General features: G+C 49.9%; 2 protein-coding genes and 1 pseudogene across 2 annotated transcripts; 1 reads left to right on the top strand and 2 right to left on the bottom strand.

The window, feature by feature from the left end:
* Positions 1-5,726: 5,726 nt before the first annotated feature.
* On the bottom strand, positions 5,727-7,204 carry LOC149301335 (D-dopachrome decarboxylase-like). The gene is made up of 3 exons (XM_089483982.1): positions 6,947-7,204; positions 6,624-6,799; positions 5,727-6,052 (listed from the first exon to the last, which is right to left on the bottom strand). Exons 1-3 carry the CDS (start codon positions 7,052-7,054, stop codon positions 5,980-5,982), a joined length of 357 nt encoding a protein of 118 aa, XP_089340108.1. The 5' UTR covers positions 7,055-7,204; the 3' UTR covers positions 5,727-5,979.
* An 8,875-nt stretch (positions 7,205-16,079) lies between these two features.
* On the bottom strand, positions 16,080-18,916 carry LOC149301334 (glutathione S-transferase theta-1-like). The gene is made up of 5 exons (XM_089483962.1): positions 18,731-18,916; positions 18,517-18,604; positions 17,974-18,124; positions 16,540-16,716; positions 16,080-16,457 (listed from the first exon to the last, which is right to left on the bottom strand). The coding sequence occupies exons 1-5, from the start codon at positions 18,840-18,842 to the stop codon at positions 16,257-16,259; spliced, it is 729 nt and encodes a 242-aa protein (XP_089340088.1). The 5' UTR covers positions 18,843-18,916; the 3' UTR covers positions 16,080-16,256.
* Positions 18,917-19,747: 831 nt separating this feature from the next.
* LOC149301333 (uncharacterized) lies at positions 19,748-21,110 on the top strand (annotated as a pseudogene).
* The last annotated feature ends 226 nt before the right edge of the window (positions 21,111-21,336 follow it).

Genomic DNA, 21,336 nt, shown 5'->3' with positions numbered 1-21,336 from the left:
CTCTCTAGGAACCTATGTATTCCTTCATGGCAGAAGAAGGTGATGGACTGGATGGCCCTTGGGGGTCCCTTCCCTCTCTAGGACCCTATGTATTCCTTCATAGCAGAAGAAGGGGATGGACTGGATGGCCCTTGGGGGTCCCTTCCCTCTCTAGGACTCTATGTATTCCTTCATGGCAGAAAAAGGGGCTGGACTGGATGGCCCTTGGGGGTCCCTCCCTAGTCTAGGATCCTATGTATTCCTTCATGGCAGAAGAAGGGGCTGGACTGGATGGCCCTTGGAGGTCCCTTCCCTCTCTAGGATTCTAAGCATTCCTTCATGGCAGAAGAAGGGGCTGGACTGGATGGCCCTTGGAGGTCCCTTCCCTCTCTAGGATCCTATGTATTCCTTCATGGCAGAAGAAGGGGATGGACTGGCTGGCCCTTGGGGGTCCCTTCCATCTCTAGGACCTTATGTATTCCTTCATGGCAGAAGGAGGGGATGGACTGGATGGCCCTTGGGGGTCCCTTCCCTCTCTAGGAACCTATGTATTCCTTCATGGCAGAAGAAGGTGATGGACTGGAAGGCCCTTGGGGTCCCTTCCCTCTCTAGGACCCCATGTATTCCTTCATAGCAGAAGAAGGGGATGGACTGGATGACCCTTTGGGGTCCCTCCCCGCTCTAGGACCCTATGTATTCCTTCATGGCAGAAGAAGGGGATGGACTGGATGGCCCTTGGGGTCCCTTCCCTCTCTAGGACCCTATGTATTCCTTCATAGCAGAAGAAGGGGATGGACTGGATGGCCCTTCGGGGTCCCTCCCCGCTCTAGGACCCTATGTATTCCTTCAGGGGAGACGAAGCGGATGGACTGGAAGGCCCTTGGAGGTCCCTTCCCTCTCTAGGACCCTATGTGTTTCTTCTGGGCAGAAGAAAGGGGCTGGACTGGATGGCCTTTGGGGATACCTTCCATCTCTAGGACCCTATGTATTCCTCCAGGGCAGAAGAGGAGGCTGGACTGGATGGCCCTTGGGGGTCCCTTCCCTCTCTAGGACCCTATGTATTCCTTCAGGGCAGAAGAAGAGGATGGACTGGATGGCCCTTGGGGTCCCTTCCCTCTCTAGGACCCTATGTATTCCTTCAGGGCAGAAGAAGAGGCTGGACTGGATGGCCCTTGGGGGTCCCTTCCCTCTCTAGGACCCTATGTATTCCTTCAGGGCAGAAGAATAGGTTGGACTGGATGGCCCTTGGGGGCCTTCCCTCTCTAGGACCCTATGTATTCCTTCAGGGCAGAAGAAGGGGCTGGACTGGATGGCCCTTGGGGGTCCCTTCCCTCTCTAGGACCATATGTATTCCTTCAGGGCAGAAGAAGGGGCTGGACTGGATGGCCCTTGGAAGTCCCTTCCCTCTCTAGGACCCTATGTGTTTCTTCTGGGCAGAAGAAGGGGCTGGACTGGATATTGAGAAATCCAATGAACCCCAAACGTTGACCGCATTGCAAGTCTGTAGGAAGCAGTCTTTGCTGTTGGGGTGCCAAATGTGTCAAGAGCAAAAACGACTTTTTTGGTATCTGTAGATTTGCCAAGGTGCCATTCAAGGCTCGAACTCATGATCCAGGCTGCGACCGCTGCTCCTGCAGTCTGCAAGCCCCTTGCGCTATACCTGGCTGCCGCTAGGAACGCTGCTCCTGGGCCTCTTATCCTGCAGCCCATCTCTGACGTCACTGGCCAAGAACGCCTCTCGTCCCTTGCTCCCGCGCGCCCCCCTGTGGCTCCCTTTCAGCTCTACAGCTTCCTCAGCTCCAGACCTGCTTTGGACTCGAGAAACTGCCTTGTTGTTCTCCGCCTCGAGCCCCAAAACTCAAGAGGCGGCATAGAAAGAAATCACTTTATTATTATTATCACTATTGAAAATAAAACTAAAAATAAATTAATTAAAAACAAAAAATAAAATAGAGAAGAAAATAAAATATTTAACAATTAAATGCATTTAAAAAAAAATTAAAATCAAATAACCAAAAAATTAGAAATAAAAAGAATCATGTTGTGTTTCTTTCTCCTTATTCCCTTGTGTCCCATGCCATCCTCTTCCATTTCAATAAATGACATGCAATGAAGAAATGGCCATGTGGTGAGAATAGGGTCATTCGAAGGTGCCATGATGATGATGATGATGATGATGATGAGGACCTGAATGTTGGGAAGATGGGCTCCTGGGTCCCTTTCACATCCATTTCCCTCCTCTGTCCTTTTATCCTCATGACTTCTGCTTTCAGGCACATTTCCCATTGTTCCTTTGGCACATATTTTCTATGGAGACCTTGGCCAAGTCACACTCTCTCAGCCTCCTCAGGAGAACTGCCAAGTGGTGCAGGGAGAGTCTATTATCCTTATCATCATTATCAGTATGATGCCTTCTTCCCAGTACAGAGATTCAAGGCGCGAAACAAAAGGTACCACAGTCCAAGTTAAAACAATAGAAAGCATGAAAAATGCAAAATGTAGCTTGCATCCATTGTTTCTGGGCCTGTTCTCTGGAGCAGCAGGAAAGAAGCTTGCTCCCTCCTCAGTGTGGCATCCCTTCAAACACTTAAACAGGGCTCTGTCATGTCACCTTCCCTTCACTGCCACCCCTGAATGGTCTCTTCTATACTCAGCTCCTTAAGTCTTTCCTCAAAGGGCTTCATGGTTTCCAGACCCTTCGTCACCTTTTCTAAGTGGGATCCCTTTCCTTCTATTGCTGTACTTTGCATCCATTGCTCTGGGCCCTATTCCCTGGAGCAGCAGAAAAGAATGTATTCCTTCAGGGCAGAAGGGGCTGGACTGGAAGGCCCTTGGGGATCCCTTCCCTCTCTAGGACCCTATGTATTCCTTCAGGGCAGAAGAAGAGGATGGACTGGATGGCCCTTGTGGGTCCCTTCTATTTCTAGTACCCTATGTATTCCTTCAGGGCAGAAGAAGGGGCTGGACTGGATGGCCCTTGGGGGTCGCTTCCGTCTCTAGGTCCCAATGTATTCCTTCAGGGCAGAAGAAGGGGCTGGACTGGATTGCCCTTGGGGGTCCCTTCCCTCTCTAGGACCCTATGTATTCCTTCAGGGCAGAAGAAGGGGCTGGACTGGAAGGCGTTTGGGGGTCCTTCAATCTCTAGGATCCTATGTATTCCTTCAGGGCAGAAGAAGGGGCTGGACTGGATGGCCTTTGGGTGTCCCTTCTATCTCTAGTACTCTATGTATTCCTGAAGGGCAGAAGAAGGGGATGGACTGGAAGGTCCTTGGGGGTCCTCTAGGACCCTATGTATACCTTCAGGGCAGAAGAAGCGGATGGACTGGATGGCCTTTGGGAGTCCCTTCCCTCTCTAGGACCCTATGTGTTCCTTCAGGACAGAAGAAGGGGCTGGACTTGATAGCTCTTGTGGGTCACTTCCCTCTCTAGGACCCTATGTATTTCTTCAGGGCAGAAGAAGGGGCTGGACTGGATGGCCTTTGGGGTCCCTTCCCTCTCTAGAACCCTATGTATTCCTTCAGGGCAGAGGAAAGGAATGGACTGTATGGCCTTTGGGGGTCCCTTCCCTCTCTGGGACCCTATTGTTCCTTCAGGGCAGAAGAAGGGGCTGGACTGGATGGCCCTTGGGGGTCCCTCCCCCCTCTAGGATCCTATGTATTACTTCACGGCAGAAGAAGGGGCTGGACTGGATGGCCTTTGGGGTCCCTTCCCTCTCTAGGACCCTATGTGTTCCTTCAGGACAGAAGAAGGGGCTGGACTTGATAGCTCTTGTGGGTCACTTCCCTCTCTAGGACCCTATGTATTTCTTCAGGGCAGAAGAAGGGGCTGGACTGGATGGCCTTTGGGGTCCCTTCCCTCTCTAGAACCCTATGTATTCCTTCAGGGCAGAGGAAAGGAATGGACTGTATGGCCTTTGGGGGTCCCTTCCCTCTCTGGGACCCTATTGTTCCTTCAGGGCAGAAGAAGGGGCTGGACTGGATGGCCCTTGGGGGTCCCTTCCCTCTCTAGGACCCTATGTATTCCTTCAGTGCTGAATAAGGGGCTGGACTGGATGGCCCTTTCGGGTCCCTTCCCTCTCTAGAACCCTATGTATTCCTTTATGGCAGGAGAATAGGCTGGACTGGATGGCCCTTAGGGGACCCTTCCCTCTCTAGGACCCTATGTATTCCTCCAGGGCAGAAGAAGGGGCTGGACTGGATGGCCCTTGGGGTCCCTTCCCTCTCTAGGACCCTATGTATTCCTTCAGGGCAGAAGAAGAGGCTGGACTGGATGGCCCTTGGGGTCCCTTCCCTCTCTAGGACCCTATGTATTCCTTCAGGGCAGAAGAAGAGGCTGGACTGGATGGCCCTTGGGGTCCCTTCCCTCTCTAGGACCCTATGTATTCCTTCAGGGCAGAAGAAGAGGATGGACTGGATGGCCTTTGGGGGTCCCTCCCCCCTCTAGGACCCTATGTGTTTCTGCTGGGCAGAAGAAGGGGATGGACTGGATGGCCCTTGGGGTCCCTTCCCTCTCTTGGACCCCATGTATTCCTTCAGGGCAGAAGAAGAGGCTGGACTGGATGGCCCTTGGGGTCCCTTCCCTCTCTAGGACCCTATGTATTCCTTCAGGGCAGAAGAAGAGGATGGACTGGATGGCCTTTGGGGGTCCCTCCCCCCTCTAGGACCCTATGTGTTTCTTCTGGGCAGAAGAAGGGGCTGGACTGGATGGCCCTTGGGGTCCCTTCCCTCTCTAGGACCCTATGTATTCCTTCAGGGCAGAAGAAGAGGCTGGACTGGATGGCCCTTGGGGGTTCCTCCCCCCTCTAGGACCCTATGTATTCTTTCATGGCAGAAGAAGGGGCTGGATTGTATATTGAGAAATCCAATGAACCCCAAACGTTGACGGCATTGCAAGTTTGTAGGAAGCAGTCTTTGCTGTTGGGGTGCGAAATGTGTCAAGAGCAAAAACGACTTTTTTGGTATCTGTAGATTTGCCAAGGTGCCATTCAAGGCTCGAACTCATGATCCAGGCTGCGACCGCTGCTCCTGCAGTCTGCAAGCCCCTTGCGCTATACCTGGCTGCCGCTAGGAACGCTGCTCCTGGGCCTCTTATCCTGCAGTCCATCTCTGACGTCACTGGCCAAGAACGCCTCTCCTCCCTTGCTCCCGCGCGCCCCCCTGTGGCTCCCCTTCAGCTCTACAGCTTCCTCAGCTCCAGACCTGCTTTGGACTCGAGAAACTGCCTTGTTGTTCTCCGCCTCGAGCCCCAAAACTCAAGAGGCGGCATAGAAAGAAATCACTTTATTATTATTATCATTATTGAAAATAAAACTAAAAATAAATTAATTAAAAACAAAAAATAAAATAGAGAAGAAAATAAAATATTTAACAATTAAATGCATTTAAAAAAAAATTAAAATCAAATAACCAAAAAATTAGAAATAAAAAGAATCATGTTGTGTTTCTTTCTCCTTATTCCCTTGTGTCCCATGCCATCCTCTTCCACTTCAATAAATGACATGCAATGAAGAAATGGCCATGTGGTGAGAATAGGGTCATTCGAAGGTGCCATGATAATGATGATGATGATGATGATGATGAAGGCCTGAATGTTGGGAAGATATTCCCTGGAGCAGCAGAAAACAAGCTTGCTCCATCCCCAGTATGGGAGCAGGTCTTTTGGAAAGGTATATCCCGGGGGATGTGTTCATGATACATTTGGAGGAGGAAACGCCTTCAGTGTTCGTAACAAAGAGGAAAAACCCACAATTTTAAAATCAGGAATTGTGTTTTATTGTTGAATTGGTCCTGAATGAAGTAGTAGTGTTATGACCGTAGAATGAGGCCTGGATTTGGGGAGACAAAAGTCCAAGAAATTAAAATTAATTGAATTAAAAAGTGCATTGGTCCATGAGGAAACTCAAGGGAAAAGGATAGTCTAAGATTTGAACTCGCGACTCAGAGAAGATCATTTTTATGGGATTAAGTGTGTGTTTTTAGGCGCGTTTTGGGGGGCTTTGGATCAGAGGAAAGTCAAGACAGTGCCGTTCTTCCCGATCTGCCAGGGCTCCATCGGATAGAAGCGGATCATGATCCTTTGGAAAGAAAAGGGAAAATTAATTCATTCATTATGGGGTGTGTGTGTGTGTGTGTGTATATATATATATGGGACCCCAGAGGCTGTCTATTTTGACCCCTCTCAGAGATATATAATGTAACAATAATTAAAATTAATATGATATAAAACTTTTACAGGAAATGTAGATCCTTATCATGAGCACTATATATATATATATATATATATTTATATATATGTGAACATTAAGGGTTATCTCCAGAGAGCACCTGGTTGTGGTTCAGGATATATTATATCGTAGTCCTGCCAGTCGCCAAACAGGCGGGAAATTAATAATTAATACTGAATTATTAATTTAATTAATATTAATTATTAATTGCCCCCTTTTTGGTGATGGAGAAGAACAAGAAAATAGTCATTATTTATTATTAAAATAATAACTAATAATAATGGCTGTTTTCTTGTTCATTTATCTTCCAGGAAGAGGGGAGCTCTTTTATAATGAACCAGAGGCCAGAGTGGGCCCCTCAGCGGCCATGTTTCCAGTCCTCCGTGGTTTCTTCGTCCTCCGACCGTCCTCCAGTCCTCACCGTTCCCCGGCGAGCCCCAGCTCCTTCTCGAGGAGGTCGAAGAGGCGTCTGCTGTGGAGCTGGTTCTTCTCGGCCGAGCTTAGCACTCCCACTGAGGAGACAGAAAGGAGGGCTCCCGGGGAAGCTGCCCCGTTCACAACCATCGACACGCCGCCCTTCACCGTCACCGACACGCGCTGCGAAAATAAAACAAAATGAAAGACATACAATAAAGTCGAGGAGGGTGGGGGGAAAAATGAGTCCGCCCAAGGTTGGGGTGTGTGAGGCGGCCTGGTGGACTACGCGAGGCCGAGGCTCCCTCGCGGCCTACTCATCTCCCGCACCTCCTCGGGCTTTCCTAGGATCTCGGCCGCCGCCCGGCACAGCTTGGCCGGAAGGTCCTGAGGGAGGCGCTCCGGAGGGAGACTCGTCTCCAGCTCGACGAAGGGCATGGTGGTTGTGAGGGACGGAGTCCGAGACCCCTCGTCTTCGTCGGCCACCTCCCCTCACGCGAGGCCGGGGATTGGGCGGCCTACGAGCAGGAGGACCGCCCCCGACTAGGCCTCGCCTTCGTTCCTCTGTAGAGTTCCATGAGCCAGGACAGTTTATCACAGAGAGCACCCTCTTTCCCTCAGAATTATCCCGAATTTTTCTATATTCGTACCTATAACATTCACCATCCCCTATTTACATTTATAACCCCAGTGTGTACAAACACTATAATCACCAACTTGTTCATTCTGGGCAGAAGAAGAGGCTGGACGGGATGGCCTTTGGGTGTCCCTTCTATCTCTAGTACTGTACTCTATGTATTCCTGAAGGGCAGAAGAAGGGGATGGACTGGAAGGCCCTTGGGGATCCCTTCCCTCTCTAGGACCCTATGTATTCCTTCAGGGCAGAAGAAGGGGCTGGACTGGAAGGCCCTTGTGGGTCTCTTCCCTCTCTAGGACCCTATGTATTCCTTCAGGGCAGAAGAAGAGGATGGACTGGATGGCCCTTGTGGGTCCCTTCCATCTCTAGTACCCTATGTATTCCTTCAGGGCAGAAGAAGGGGCTGGACTGGATGGCCCTTGGGGGTCCCTTCCGTCTCTAGGTCCCAATGTATTCCTCCAGGGCAGAAGAAGGGGATGGACTGGGTGGCCCTCGGGGGTCCTTTCCCTCTCTAGGACCCTATGTATTCCTTCAGGGCATAAGAAGAAGCTGGACTGGAAGGCCCTTGGAGGTCCCTTCCCTCTCTAGGATTCTATGTATTCCTGCAGGGCAGAAGAAGAGGATGGACTGGATGGCCCTTGGGGGTCCCTTCCCTCTCTAGGACTCTATGTATGACTGCAGGGCAGAGGAAGGGGCTGGACTGGAAGGCCCTTGGGGGTCTCTTCCCTCTCTAGGACCCTATGTATTCCTTCAGGGCAGAAGAAGAGGATGGACTGGATGGCCCTTGTGGGTCCCTTCCATCTCTAGTACCCTATGTATTCCTTCAGGGCAGAAGAAGGGGCTGGACTGGATGGCCCTTGGGGGTCCCTTCCGTCTCTAGGTCCCAATGTATTCCTCCAGGGCAGAAGAAGGGGATGGACTGGGTGGCCCTCGGGGGTCCTTTCCCTCTCTAGGACCCTATGTATTCCTTCAGGGCAGACAAAGCGGATGGACTGGAAGGCCCTTGGAGGTCCCTTCCCTCTCTAGGATTCTATGTATTCCTGCAGGGCAGAAGAAGAGGATGGACTGGATGGCCCTTGGGGGTCCCTTCCCTCTCTAGGACTCTATGTATGACTGCAGGGCAGAAGAAGGGGCTGGACTGGAAGGCTCTTTGGGGGTCCCTTCCATCTCTAGGTCTCTTATATATTCCTTCCGGGCAGAAGAAGGGGATGGACTGGATGGCCCTTGGGGGTCCCTTCCCTGTCTAGGAATCTATGTATGACTGCAGGGCAGAAGAAGGGGCTGTACTGGATGGCCCTTGGGGGTCCCTTCCCTCTCTAGGACTCTATGTATTCCAAGGCAGAAGATGGGAATGGACTGGGTGGCCCTCGAGGGTCCCTTCCCTCTCTAGGACCCTATGTATTCCTTCAGGGCAGAAGAAGGGGATGGACTGGATGGCCCTTGGTTGTCCCTTCCCTCTCTAGGACCCTATGTATTCCTACAGGGCAGAAGAAGAGGCTGGACTGGGTGACCCTCGGGGGTCCCTTCCCTCTCTAGGACCCTATGTATTCCTTCAGGGCAGAAGAAGAGGCTGGACTGGGTGACCCTCGGGGGTCCCTTCCCTCTCTAGGACCCTATGTGTTTCTTCTGGGCAGAAGAAGGGGATGGACTGGATGGCCCTTGGGGTCCCTTCCCTCTCTTGGACCCTATGTATTCCTTCAGGGCAGAAGAAAGGGATGGACTGGATGGCCTTTGGGGATACCTTCCATCTGTAGGACTCTATGTATTCCTTCAGGGCAGAAGAAGAGGATGGATTGGATGGCCCTTGGGGGTCCCTCCCCCGTCTAGGATCCTATGTATTCCTTCAGGGCAGAAGAAGAGGCTGGACTGGAAGGCCTTTGGGGGTCCCTCCCCCCTCTAGGATCCTATGTATTCCTCCAGGGCAGAAGAAGAGGATGGACTGGATGGCCCTTGGGGGTCCCTCCCCACTCTAGGATCCTATGTATTCCTTCATGGCAGAAGAAGGGGCTGGACTGGATGGCCCTTGGGGGTCCCTTCTCTCTCTAGGACCCTATGTATTCCTTCAGGGCAGAAGAAGCGGATGGACTGGAAGGCCCTTGGAGGTCCCTTCCCTCTCTAGGATTCTATGTATTCCTGCAGAGCAGAAGAAGAGGATGGACTGGATGGCCCTTGGGGGTCCCTTCCCTCTCTAGGACTCTATGTATGACTGCAGGGCAGAAGAAGGGGCTGGACTGGAAGGCTCTTTGGGGGTCCCTTCCATCTCTAGGTCTCTTATATATTCCTTCCGGGCAGAAGAAGGGGATGGACTGGATGGCCCTTGGGGGTCCCTTCCCTGTCTAGGAATCTATGTATGACTGCAGGGCAGAAGAAGGGGCTGTACTGGATGGCCCTTGGGGGTCCCTTCCCTCTCTAGGACTCTATGTATTCCTCCAGGCAGAAGAAGGGAATGGACTGGGTGGCCCTCGAGGGTCCCTTCCCTCTCTAGGACCCTATGTATTCCTTCAGGGCAGAAGAAGGGGATGGACTGGATGGCCCTTGGTTGTCCCTTCCCTCTCTAGGACCCTATGTATTCCTACAGGGCAGAAGAAGAGGCTGGACTGGGTGACCCTCGGGGGTCCCTTCCCTCTCTAGGACCCTATGTGTTTCTTCTGGGCAGAAGAAGGGGATGGACTGGATGGCCCTTGGGGTCCCTTCCCTCTCTTGGACCCTATGTATTCCTTCAGGGCAGAAGAAAGGGATGGACTGGATGGCCTTTGGGGATACCTTCCATCTGTAGGACTCTATGTATTCCTTCAGGGCAGAAGAAGAGGATGGATTGGATGGCCCTTGGGGGTCCCTCCCCCGTCTAGGATCCTATGTATTCCTTCAGGGCAGAAGAAGAGGCTGGACTGGAAGGCCTTTGGGGGTCTCTCCCCCCTCTAGGATCCTATGTATTCCTCCAGGGCAGAAGAAGAGGATGGACTGGATGGCCCTTGGGGGTCCCTCCCCACTCTAGGATCCTATGTATTCCTTCAGGGCAGAAGAAGAGGCTGGACTGGATGGCCCTTGGGGGTCCCTCCCCCCTCTAGGATCCTATGTATTCCTTCATGGCAGAAGAAGGGGCTGGACTGGATGGCCCTTGGGGGTCCCTTCTCTCTCTAGGACCCTATGTATTCCTTCAGAGCAGAAGAAGCGGATGGACTGGAAGGCCCTTGGAGGTCCCTTCCCTCTCTAGGATTCTATGTATTCCTGCAGAGCAGAAGAAGAGGATGGACTGGATGGCCCTTGGGGGTCCCTTCCCTCTCTAGGACTCTATGTATGACTGCAGGGCAGAAGAAGGGGCTGGACTGGATGGCCCTTGGGGGTCCCTTGCATCTCTCGGACTTTATGTATTCCTTCATGGCAGAAGGAGGGGATGGACTGGATGGCCCTTTGGGGGTCCCTTCCCTCTCTAGGACCCTATGTATTCCTTCAGGACAGAAGAAGGGGATGGACTGGATGGCCCTTGGGGGTCCCTTCCCTCTCTAGGACCCTATGTATTCCTTCAGGGCAAAAGAAGGGGATGGACTGGATGGCCCTTGGGGGTCTCTTCCCTCTCTAGGACCCTATGTATTCATTCTGGGCAGAAGAAGGGGCTGGACTGGATGGCCCTTGGGGGTACCTTCCCTCTCTAGGACCCTATGTATTCTTTCATGGCAGAAGAAGGGGATGGACTGGATGGCCCTTGGGCGTCCCTTCCCTCTCTAGGACCCTATGTATTCCTTCATAGCAGAAGAAGGGGATGGACTGGATGACCCTTCGGGGTCCCTCCCCTCTCTAGGACCCTATGTATTCCTTCATGGCAGAAGAAGGGGATGGACTGGATGGCCCTTGGTGGTCCCTTCCCTCTCTAGGACCCTATGTATTCCTTCATAGCAGAAGAAGGGGACGGACTGGATGGCCCTTGGGGGTCCCTTCCCTCTCTAGGACTCTATGTATTCCTTCAGGGGAGAAGAAGGGGATGGACTGGATGGCCGTTGGGGTCCCTTCCCTCTCTAGGACCCTAAGTATTCCTTCAGGGCAGAAGAAAGGGATGGACTGGATGGCCTTTGGGGATACCTTCCATCACTAGGACCCTATGTATTCTTTCTGGGCAGAAGAAGAGGCTGGACGGGATGGCCTTTGGGTGTCCCTTCTATCTCTAGTACTCTATGTATTCCTGAAGGGCAGAAGAAGGGGATGGACTGGAAGGCCCTTGGGGATCCCTTCCCTCTCTAGGACCCTATGTATTCCTTCAGGGCAGAAGAAGAGGATGGACTGGATGGCCCTTGTGGGTCCCTTCCATCTCTAGTACCCTATGTATTCCTTCAGGGCAGAAGAAGGGGCTGGACTGGATGGCCCTTGGGGGTCGCTTCCGTCTCTAGGTCCCAATGTATTCCTCCAGGGCAGAAGAAGGGGATGGACTGGGTGGCCCTCGGGGGTCCTTTCCCTCTCTAGGACCCTATGTATTCCTTCAGGGCAGACAAAGTGGATGGACTGGAAGGCCCTTGGAGGTCCCTTCCCTCTCTAGGATTCTATGTATTCCTGCAGGGCAGAAGAAGAGGATGGACTGAATGGCCCTTGGGGGTCCCTTCCCTCTCTAGGACTCTATGTATGACTGCAGGGCAGAAGAAGGGGTTGGACTGGAAGGCTCTTTGGGGGTCCCTTCCATCTCTAGGTCTCTTATATATTCCTTCCGGGCAGAAGAAGGGGATGGACTGGATGGCCCTTGGGGGTCCCTTCCCTGTCTAGGAATCTATGTATGACTGCAGGGCAGAAGAAGGGGCTGGACTGGATGGCCCTTGCGGGTCCCTTCCCTCTCTAGGACTCTATGTATTCCTCCAGGCAGAAGAAGGGAATGGACTGGGTGGCCCTCGAGGGTCCCTTCCCTCTCTAGGACCCTATGTATTCCTTCAGGGCAGAAGAAGGGGATGGACTGGATGGCCCTTGGTTGTCCCTTCCCTCTCTAGGACCCTATGTATTCCTAAAGGGCAGAAGAAGAGGCTGGACTGGGTGACCCTCGGGGGTCCCTTCCCTCTCTAGGACCCTATGTGTTTCTTCTGGGCAGAAGAAGGGGATGGACTGGATGGCCCTTGGGGTCCCTTCCCTCTCTTGGACCCTATGTATTCCTTGAAGGCAGAAGAAAGGGATGGACTGGATGGCCTTTGGGGATACCTTCCATCTGTAGGACTCTATGTATTCCTTCAGGGCAGAAGAAGAGGATGGATTGGATGGCCCTTGGGGGTCCCTCCCCCGTCTAGGATCCTATGTATTCCTTCAGGGCAGAAGAAGAGGCTTGACTGGAAGGCCTTTGGGGGTCCCTCCCCCCTCTAGGATCCTATGTATTCCTCCAGGGCAGAAGAAGAGGATGGACTGGATGGCCCTTGGGGGTCCGTCCCCCCTCTAGGATCCTATGTATTCTTTCAGGGCAGAAGAAGAGGCTGGACTGGATGGCCCTTGGGGGTCCCTCCCCCTCTAGGATCCTATGTATTCCTTCATGGCAGAAAAAGGGGCTGGACTGGATGGCCCTTGGGGGTCCCTTCTCTCTCTAGGACCCTATGTATTCCTTCATGGCAGAAGAAGGGGCTGGACTGGATGGCCCTTGGGGGTCCCTTCTCTCTCTAGGACCCTATGTATTCCTTCAGGGCAGAAGAAGCGGATGGACTGGAAGGCCCTTGGAGGTCCCTTCCCTCTCTAGGATTCTATGTATTCCTCCAGGGCAGAAGAAGAGGATGGACTGGATGGCCCTTGGGGGTCCCTCCCCCTCTAGGATCCTATGTATTCCTTCAGGGCAGAAGAAGAGGCTGGACTGGAAGGCCTTTGGGGGTCCCTCCCCCCTCTAGGATCCTATGTATTCCTCCAGGGCAGAAGAAGAGGATGGACTGGATGGCCCTTGGGGGTCCCTCCCCCCTCTAGGATCCTATGTATTCCTCCAGGGCAGAAGAAGAGGATGGACTGGATGGCCCTTGGGGGTCCCTCCCCCTCTAGGATCCTATGTATTCCTTCATGGCAGAAAAAGGGGCTGGACTGGATGGCCCTTGGGGGTCCCTTCTCTCTCTAGGACCCTATGTATTCCTTCATGGCAGAAGAAGGGGCTGGACTGGATGGCCCTTGGGGGTCCTTTCTCTCTCTAGGACCCTATGTATTCCTTCAGGGCAGAAGAAGCGGATGGACTGGAAGGCCCTTGGAGGTCCCTTCCCTCTCTAGGACTCTATGTATGACTGCAGGGCAGAAGAAGGGGCTGGACTGGAAGGCTCTTTGGCGGTCCCTTCCATCTCTAGGTCTCTTATATATTCCTTCCGGGCAGAAGAAGGGGATGGACTGGATGGCCCTTGGGGGTACCTTCCCTCTCTAGGACTCTATGCATGAGTGCAGGGCAGAAGAAGGGGCTGCACTGGATGGCCCTTGGGGGTCCCTTGCATCTCTCGGATTTTATGTATTCCTTCATGGCAGAAGGAGGGGATGGACTGGATGGCCCTTTGGGGGTCCCTTCCCTCTCTAGGACCCTATGTATTCCTTCAGGGCAGAAGAAGGGGATGGACTGGATGGCCCTTGGGGGTCCCTTCCCTCTCTAGGACCCTATGTATTCCTTCAGGGCAGAAGAAGGGGATGGACTGGATGGCCCTTGGGGGTCTCTTCCCTCTCTAGGACCCTATGTATTCATTCTGGGCAGAAGAAGGGGCTGGACTGGATGGCCCTTGGGGGTACCTTCCCTCTCTAGGACCCTATGTATTCTTTCATGGCAGAAGAAGGGGATGGACTGGATGACCCTTGGGGGTCCCTTCCCTCTCTAGGACCCTATGTATTCCTTCATAGCAGAAGAAGGGGATGGACTGGATGACCCTTCGGGGTCCCTCCCCTCTCTAGGACCCTATGTATTCCTTCATGGCAGAAGAAGGGGATGGACTGGATGGCCCTTGGTGGTCCCTTCCCTCTCTAGGACCCTATGTATTCCTTCATAGCAGAAGAAGGGGATGGACTGGATGGCCCTTGGGGGTCCCTTCCCTCTCTAGGACTCTATGTATTCCTTCATGGCAGAAAAAGGGGCTGGACTGGATGGCCCTTGGGGGTCCCTTCTCTCTCTAGGACCCTATGTATTCCTTCATGGCAGAAGAAGGGGCTGGACTGGATGGCCCTTGGGGGTCCCTTCTCTCTCTAGGACCCTATGTATTCCTTCAGGGCAGAAGAAGCGGATGGACTGGAAGGCCCTTGGAGGTCCCTTCCCTCTCTAGGACTCTATGTATGACTGCAGGGCAGAAGAAGGGGCTGGACTGGAAGGCTCTTTGGCGGTCCCTTCCATCTCTAGGTCTCTTATATATTCCTTCCGGGCAGAAGAAGGGGATGGACTGGATGGCCCTTGGGGGTACCTTCCCTCTCTAGGACTCTATGCATGAGTGCAGGGCAGAAGAAGGGGCTGCACTGGATGGCCCTTGGGGGTCCCTTGCATCTCTCGGATTTTATGTATTCCTTCATGGCAGAAGGAGGGGATGGACTGGATGGCCCTTTGGGGGTCCCTTCCCTCTCTAGGACCCTATGTATTCCTTCAGGGCAGAAGAAGGGGATGGACTGGATGGCCCTTGGGGGTCCCTTCCCTCTCTAGGACCCTATGTATTCCTTCAGGGCAGAAGAAGGGGATGGACTGGATGGCCCTTGGGGGTCTCTTCCCTCTCTAGGACCCTATGTATTCATTCTGGGCAGAAGAAGGGGCTGGACTGGATGGCCCTTGGGGGTACCTTCCCTCTCTAGGACCCTATGTATTCTTTCATGGCAGAAGAAGGGAATGGACTGGGTGGCCCTCGAGGGTCCCTTCCCTCTCTAGGACCCTATGTATTCCTTCATAGCAGAAGAAGGGGATGGACTGGATGACCCTTCGGGGTCCCTCCCCTCTCTAGGACCCTATGTATTCCTTCATGGCAGAAGAAGGGGATGGACTGGATGGCCCTTGGTGGTCCCTTCCCTCTCTAGGACCCTATGTATTCCTTCATAGCAGAAGAAGGGGATGGACTGGATGGCCCTTGGGGGTCCCTTCCCTCTCTAGGACTCTATGTATTCCTTCAGGGCAGAAGAAGAGGCTGGACTGGATGGCCCTTGGGGGTCCCTTCCATTTCTAGGACCCTAAGTATTCCTGCAGGGCAGAAGAAGGGGATGGACTGGATGGCCCTTGGGGGTCCCTTCCCTCTCTAGGACCCTATGTATTCCTTTAGGGCAGAATAAGGGGCTGGACTGGATGGCCCTTGGGGGTCCCTTCCGTCTCTAGGACCCTATGTATTCCTTCAGGGCCAAAAAAGGGGCTGGACTGGATGGCCTTTGGGGTCCCTTCCCTCTCTAGGACCCTATGTATTCCTTCAGGGCAGAAGAAGGGGATGGACTGGATGGCCCTTGGGGATGCCTTCCCTCACTAGGGCCCTATGTATTCATTCATGGCAGAAGAAGGGGATGGACTGGAAGGCCCTTGGGGGTCCCTTCCCTCTCTAGGACTCTATGTATTATATATATATTGAATAAATATTATATATAAATGTTTATATTTATGCCTCACTTTTGTACAATCAAACCCTTTTATCTCTATTTCCATCCATTTGTATTCCCATTTTTTTATATTTATTTAATATTTAATCCATATATTTGTATTCATTTGTTTGTATTTATGCCCCACTTCTGTCTATATTCCCATTCGTTTGTGTTCTTATTTGTTTATATTTATTTAATATGTATTCAATATACTTCTTTATTTATTTTTACATAATGGAAAGACACTTTTTTGGGGGGGGACTGTCCTGTTTCCTTTCGTCGGCCATCACAGTCATATTCTATCTATCTATCTATCTATCTATCTATCTATCTATCTATCTATCTATCTATCTATTTTAGGATTGGGTCAAATGTAGGTTGACTCTCGAACATAGGACTTGGACCAGTTTTAATTTGGTTGACTGTTTTATTTGCAGGTTCTGCTCAGCGACGTTTTGAGGCAGAGATGGAGTCCGCTGCTGTCGGCCATTTTGTTCACTTGAGCATCTTGAGGAGGACGGGCTTCATCTGGGCCTTGAGCGGTGGGTCGATGGTGATGTTCTTGAGCTCCTGCGCATTAAGGATGCGCGCATGGGCCTCCATGAAGAGCTCCTTCCCCAGCGCCATCTCCACACGCTTGCGCCATTCGAGGAGTTTGGGGCGGCCGTCAAAGACATCCCAACCAGCACCCATTGGCTGTGGAAAAGGAAAAAGCGTGCGTTAGGCAGGGCGGCCATTTTGTTTGTTCGGGAAGCTTGTCCCGAGTGCGAGTGCCGACCTGCATGAGCTCCGTAATGGCAACCAGGTCGGCCAGGGAGATCTCACTGCCGATGATGAAGGGCCGGTCCTGGAGGAACTTCTCGTCCAGCTTCTGGAGGGAGATGTTCAGCTCCTCCAAGGCATCCTGGACCTTCTCCGAAGGGATCTGCTGCCCCAGGAACAGAGGGATCACCACCTGCCATTTTGAACAATATATAAATTAAAAGTCAATTTTAAAAAATTAACTCATTCGTATTTATTTATTTATTTGTATTTCTTATATTAATTTGTATCCCACTCTTTTGCAGGACTGGGCCTTCTCTGCATTAAAAGGAGTACAATTGAAAAAAATAATGAAATAATAAAATTAAATAGAAAAATAAATAGTAAATTAATTTTAAATAACTTGTTCTGTAGCCTTAAAAGCAATACGATAAAAACATAAAAATAAATCAAAATGTAAAAAATAATAAATAAATAAATAAATAAATAAATAAATAAATAGAAAAATTTTAAATAATTAACTCATTCTTATTTATTTATTCAATTATATTTATTTGTAAGCCATTCTTTTCCCAGGACGGGAGTTGACAGCATTAAAAGCAGAACGATTAAAAGTATGAAAAATTAAATTAAATTTAACAATAAATAATTAATTACTTTAAATAATTTACTCATATTTATTTATTTATTTATTAATTATATTTATTTGTACTGCGCTCTTTGGCCAGGACTGGGAGGGAGAGGATTAAAAGCAGTATGGTGAAACACATGAAAAATGAAATGAAATAATGTATAAATAATAAATTAATTAATGAGAAGTCAATTTTTAAAAGAAATTAAGCCATTCTTATTTATTTATTATATTTATTTGTACGCTGCTCTTTCCCCAGGACTGGGACTTGGCAGTATTAAAAGCAGCACAATTAAAAACATGAGAAATAAAATTAAATTTAAATATAAATAATAAAAAATAAATTAAAAATCATTTCCTAAAAAATTAACATTTCTATTTGTTTATTTGTTTGTTTGTTTGTTGGACCGGGGTTCGTTGCAATCTGTTTTTTAAATATATATGTGTGTGTATGTTTGTGTGTGTAATATATATATATATATATTGTAAAAATATGTTTTCCTTGCGAATTTTGCAATCTGTTATACACACACACCATAGTTTTTTAGTCTACGGTCTTTCTCAAAATGGCGGCTGTATAGCGTTGCTCCCCATTGACGAAAAAGGGAGGGTAATTCATTGCCATCTTTTAGTGGAATATTGGGGAAACGTTGCCTCCATTTTGGAAGGGAAGAGCAGAAGAAGTTCCTTCCTGGATGCCATTTTGAGAGGGTGAAGTGGAGGAGCAGCATTTTTTGAGGGCGTCGCTTTGTGCCATCATTTTGATTCTGTCGATAACAACCAACTGGGAGTTGGTGGGAGGACTGGGGTGTCGCTCACCCGGAGCCAGAGGATCTTGGCGGCGCACGGCCGGATGTTGGTGTGCTGCCAGGCCAGGAACTCGTCGACTCGCGCCCGTTTCTTCATGTCCGGCGGATACCAATGGCTGGGCGTGTTGTACTTGCGTGTCAAGTAGAGGAGGATGGCTGTGCTGCGGATGCAGAGGAAAGAGACGCCATTTTTAGTATATTCCTCAAGCCAAAGTCTGAACTTGAGGAAAACGAGGAGGAGGATTACATGATGACGGGGACGTTTAGTAGCATCGTAATTAAACTTTGTTTTTATTTGCACTTTATTTGAGTGGGATAAATCTGAATAATAATAATAATAATAATAATAATAATAATAATAATAATAAAAACTGTAAGATCATCTCACAATTTTGGGGAATTCATTGAGCAAAACATTGAACTTTGAGCAAAATGAGGAGGAAGATTACATGGTGACGGGGATGTTTATTAGCCTCTTAATTAAACTTTTGTTTTTATTTGTAGTTCATTCAAATGGGGAAAGTCTTAATAATGATAACAATAATAATATCACCTCTCTTCCAGGACGAAGTCTCCGTCTTTCAAAACCGGGACTTTCCTCAGGATGTTGACCTTGTTGAACTCCTCGCTGAAGAGCTGGCCTGGTTATATATATATTGGTTAATTAATAAGCAAATAATTAAGACCAAGCAAATGGTTGGAACTGGAGTGTAAGCACCTCAGGAGCCAAAGATGGCCCCCGGAGGACCCCGGTGGAGGACCCCCACCTTTGAGCATCTCCATGCTCCTGATGATGAAAGGGATATTGTTCTTCTTGGCGAAGATGAAGACCGCTCTGCAGGGCTGGGAGAGGAGGTCCAGGTACAGCTCCAGCACCATGTTTAGGCCGCTCCAGACAAAGATGACTGCTGTGCCTGATGGACCTCTGACCTGCTCCAGGATGTCTGCCTGGATGACGGTTGGCTGCAGGAACAAAGAGCCTGGTCCTGTCGGCCAATCAGGAGAGGAGGACTGACCGGCAGGTGTTCCGGTCACTTGGTGGTCAGAAGGGGACATTGTCCAGAGGGTCAAAGGTGGCCAAAGGGGCCTCCACCATTTTGGGAGACCCCCAGGACCCAAAATGGTCAATCACCTTCCCAGCTGTCTATATAATATTATTATATAATATATATTATATATTTACATTGTATATATTATATATTATCTAATATTATATTATATTATATAATAATTATATTAGCAATAATAATATTATATAATATATAGTGTATTATTATGCATAATAATAAATAATACACTTTATATTATATAATATTATTATTCCTAATATAATTCTTGCATTTTATGTATATTGTATAATATTATATTTTGTTTAATATTATATATATATATATATATATATATATATATATATATATATATAAATATAAAATTAAACGAAATATAATATTATACAATATACATAAAATTATATTAAATATTATTATGCTACGTATTATTACATGACCTGGCATGTATAACCAAAACCTGGTTGGATGAGGCTGGAGGAGTTAATCTCTCTCAGCTTTGCCCACCGGGTTCCTCTGGGCAACAGCAGGCGAGGCCTGGGGGGCAGGAGGTGGAGTTGCAGTGGTCTATCGTGATTCCATCCCCCTGACCAGATGGGGCACAGTCTACAGAGTCTGAGTGTGTTTATTTAAAGGCGGTGGCAGGACAGAATAGGGATTCTGTGGGTGTACCGCCCACCCCGCTGCAAAACAGTCTCCCTTCCTGAGCTAACCAGGATGGTCTTGGGGTTGGTGTTGGAATCCCCACGTCCATTAGTACTGGGGGACTTCAACATCCATGCTGAGGCTGCCCTTTCAGGAGTGGCTCAGGACTTCATGGCCTCCATGACAACCATGGGTCTCTCCCAAGTGGTATCTGAACCTACTCATGCTGCTGGACACACTCTGGACCTTGTGTTCTGTACTGGGTGGGATGATGATGATCTTGGTGTGAAAGAACTCTCCACAGTTGCACTGTCATGGACAGATCATGATCTGGTCAGATTTAGACTCACTGGGACTCAGAACCTCTGCAGGGGTGGGGGGCCGACTAGGATGGTCCGCCCCAGGAGGCTGATGGATCCAGATGGATTCCTGAGGGCTCTTGGGGAGTCTCCTGTCACCTTGGCAGGCGATTCTGTTGAAGCCCTGGCCAACCTTTGGAATGGGGAAATGGCCAGAGCGGTGGATACAATCGCTCCTGAGTGTCCCCTCTCACGGAGTGGAGCCAAACCAGCCCCCTGGTTCTCTAGGGGTTTGATGTTGATGAAGTGAATGAGACAGAGACTAGAGCAACATTGGTGGAAGACGCGGAGTGAATGTGATCAAATACGAGCTAGAGCCTATTTGAAAGCTTACTCTGTGGCAATGCGGGCAGCAATGAAATCATTTTTTGCTACCAGCATTGCATCTGCAAGGAGTCGGCCAGCAGAGCTGTTCCTAGTGGTCAGAGGCCTTTTACACACTCACCCTCAAGTAGAAAATGCAGACCACTCAAAGACTCTCTGTGAAGAATTTGCTCAACATTTTGCAGATAAAGTCGCTCAGATCCGCTCCGAATTGGATACTACAGCTAATACAGTGTCAGTGGATGTAACCTTGGCTCCTGCCGGTCCAGTGTTAATGGATACCTTTTCAACTTGTGCAGCCTGATGATGTGGACAGAACCCTTGGAAAGGTAAGAGCCACCACACGTGTCTTGGACCCTTGTCCTTCTTGGCTTATTAAACAGGCCAGAGGGGGACTGGCTGAGTGGGTAAAGGAGGTAATAAATGCCTCCCTACAACAAGGCAGAATTCCATCCTGCCTAAAGGAGGGTGTTGTGAGACCTCTGTTAAAAAAGCCATCCTTGGATCTCACAATAATGAAAAACTATCGGCCAGTGTCTAATGTACCATTTCGGGGCAAGGTTCTGGAACGTGTGGTGGCTTCCTAACTCCAAGGGTTTCTGGACGAAACGGATTATATAGATCCATTTCAGTCTGGTTTCAGACCTGGCTATGGAACAGAGACAGCCTTGATCGCCTTGGTGGATGATCTATCAGGGAACTGGACAGAGGGAGTGTGTCCCTGTTGCTGCTTTGATCTATGAAAAGTGGGATACAAATAAATATTTTATTATTTATTATTATTTATTTATTATTATTATTCTCCTGGACCTCTCAGCAGCTTTTGATACCATCGATTATGGCATCCTTCTAGACTGCCTCTCTGGGATGGGGCTTGGAGGTACTGTTCTACCGTGGCTCCGTTCCTTTCTGGAGGGGTGAACTCAGAAGGTGGTGCTGGGGGACTCCTGTTCGACCCCCTGGCCATTGACCTGTGGG

Source organism: Sceloporus occidentalis, unplaced genomic scaffold (assembly GCF_023333645.1).
Source record: "Sceloporus occidentalis isolate IW3139 unplaced genomic scaffold, rSceOcc1.0.p SCAF_21, whole genome shotgun sequence".
Classification (NCBI taxonomy): domain Eukaryota; kingdom Metazoa; phylum Chordata; class Lepidosauria; order Squamata; family Phrynosomatidae; genus Sceloporus; species Sceloporus occidentalis.
Note: the sequence above shows the minus strand (reverse complement) of the source record. Positions and strands in the feature narration are given on the sequence as shown.

Bases quoted from the DNA above. Each gene is read 5' to 3' on its own strand.
- LOC149301335 (XM_089483982.1), bottom strand. From the start codon at position 7,054: ATGCCCTTCGTCGAGCTGGAGACGAGTCTCCCTCCGGAGCGCCTCCCT. The intron at 6,800-6,946 runs GTGCGGGAGATG...TTATTTTCGCAG, and splicing joins TCCTAGGAAAGCCCGAGGAG to CGCGTGTCGGTGACGGTGAA. The intron at 6,053-6,623 runs GTGAGGACTGGA...TTCTTTCCAAAG, and splicing joins CTGGGGCTCGCCGGGGAACG to GATCATGATCCGCTTCTATC.
- LOC149301334 (XM_089483962.1), bottom strand. From the start codon at position 18,842: ATGGTGCTGGAGCTGTACCTGGACCTCCTCTCCCAGCCCTGCAGAGCG. The intron at 18,605-18,730 runs GTGGGGGTCCTC...ATATATAACCAG, and splicing joins GAGCATGGAGATGCTCAAAG to GCCAGCTCTTCAGCGAGGAG. The intron at 16,458-16,539 runs GTCGGCACTCGC...CCTTTTCCACAG, and splicing joins CCATTACGGAGCTCATGCAG to CCAATGGGTGCTGGTTGGGA.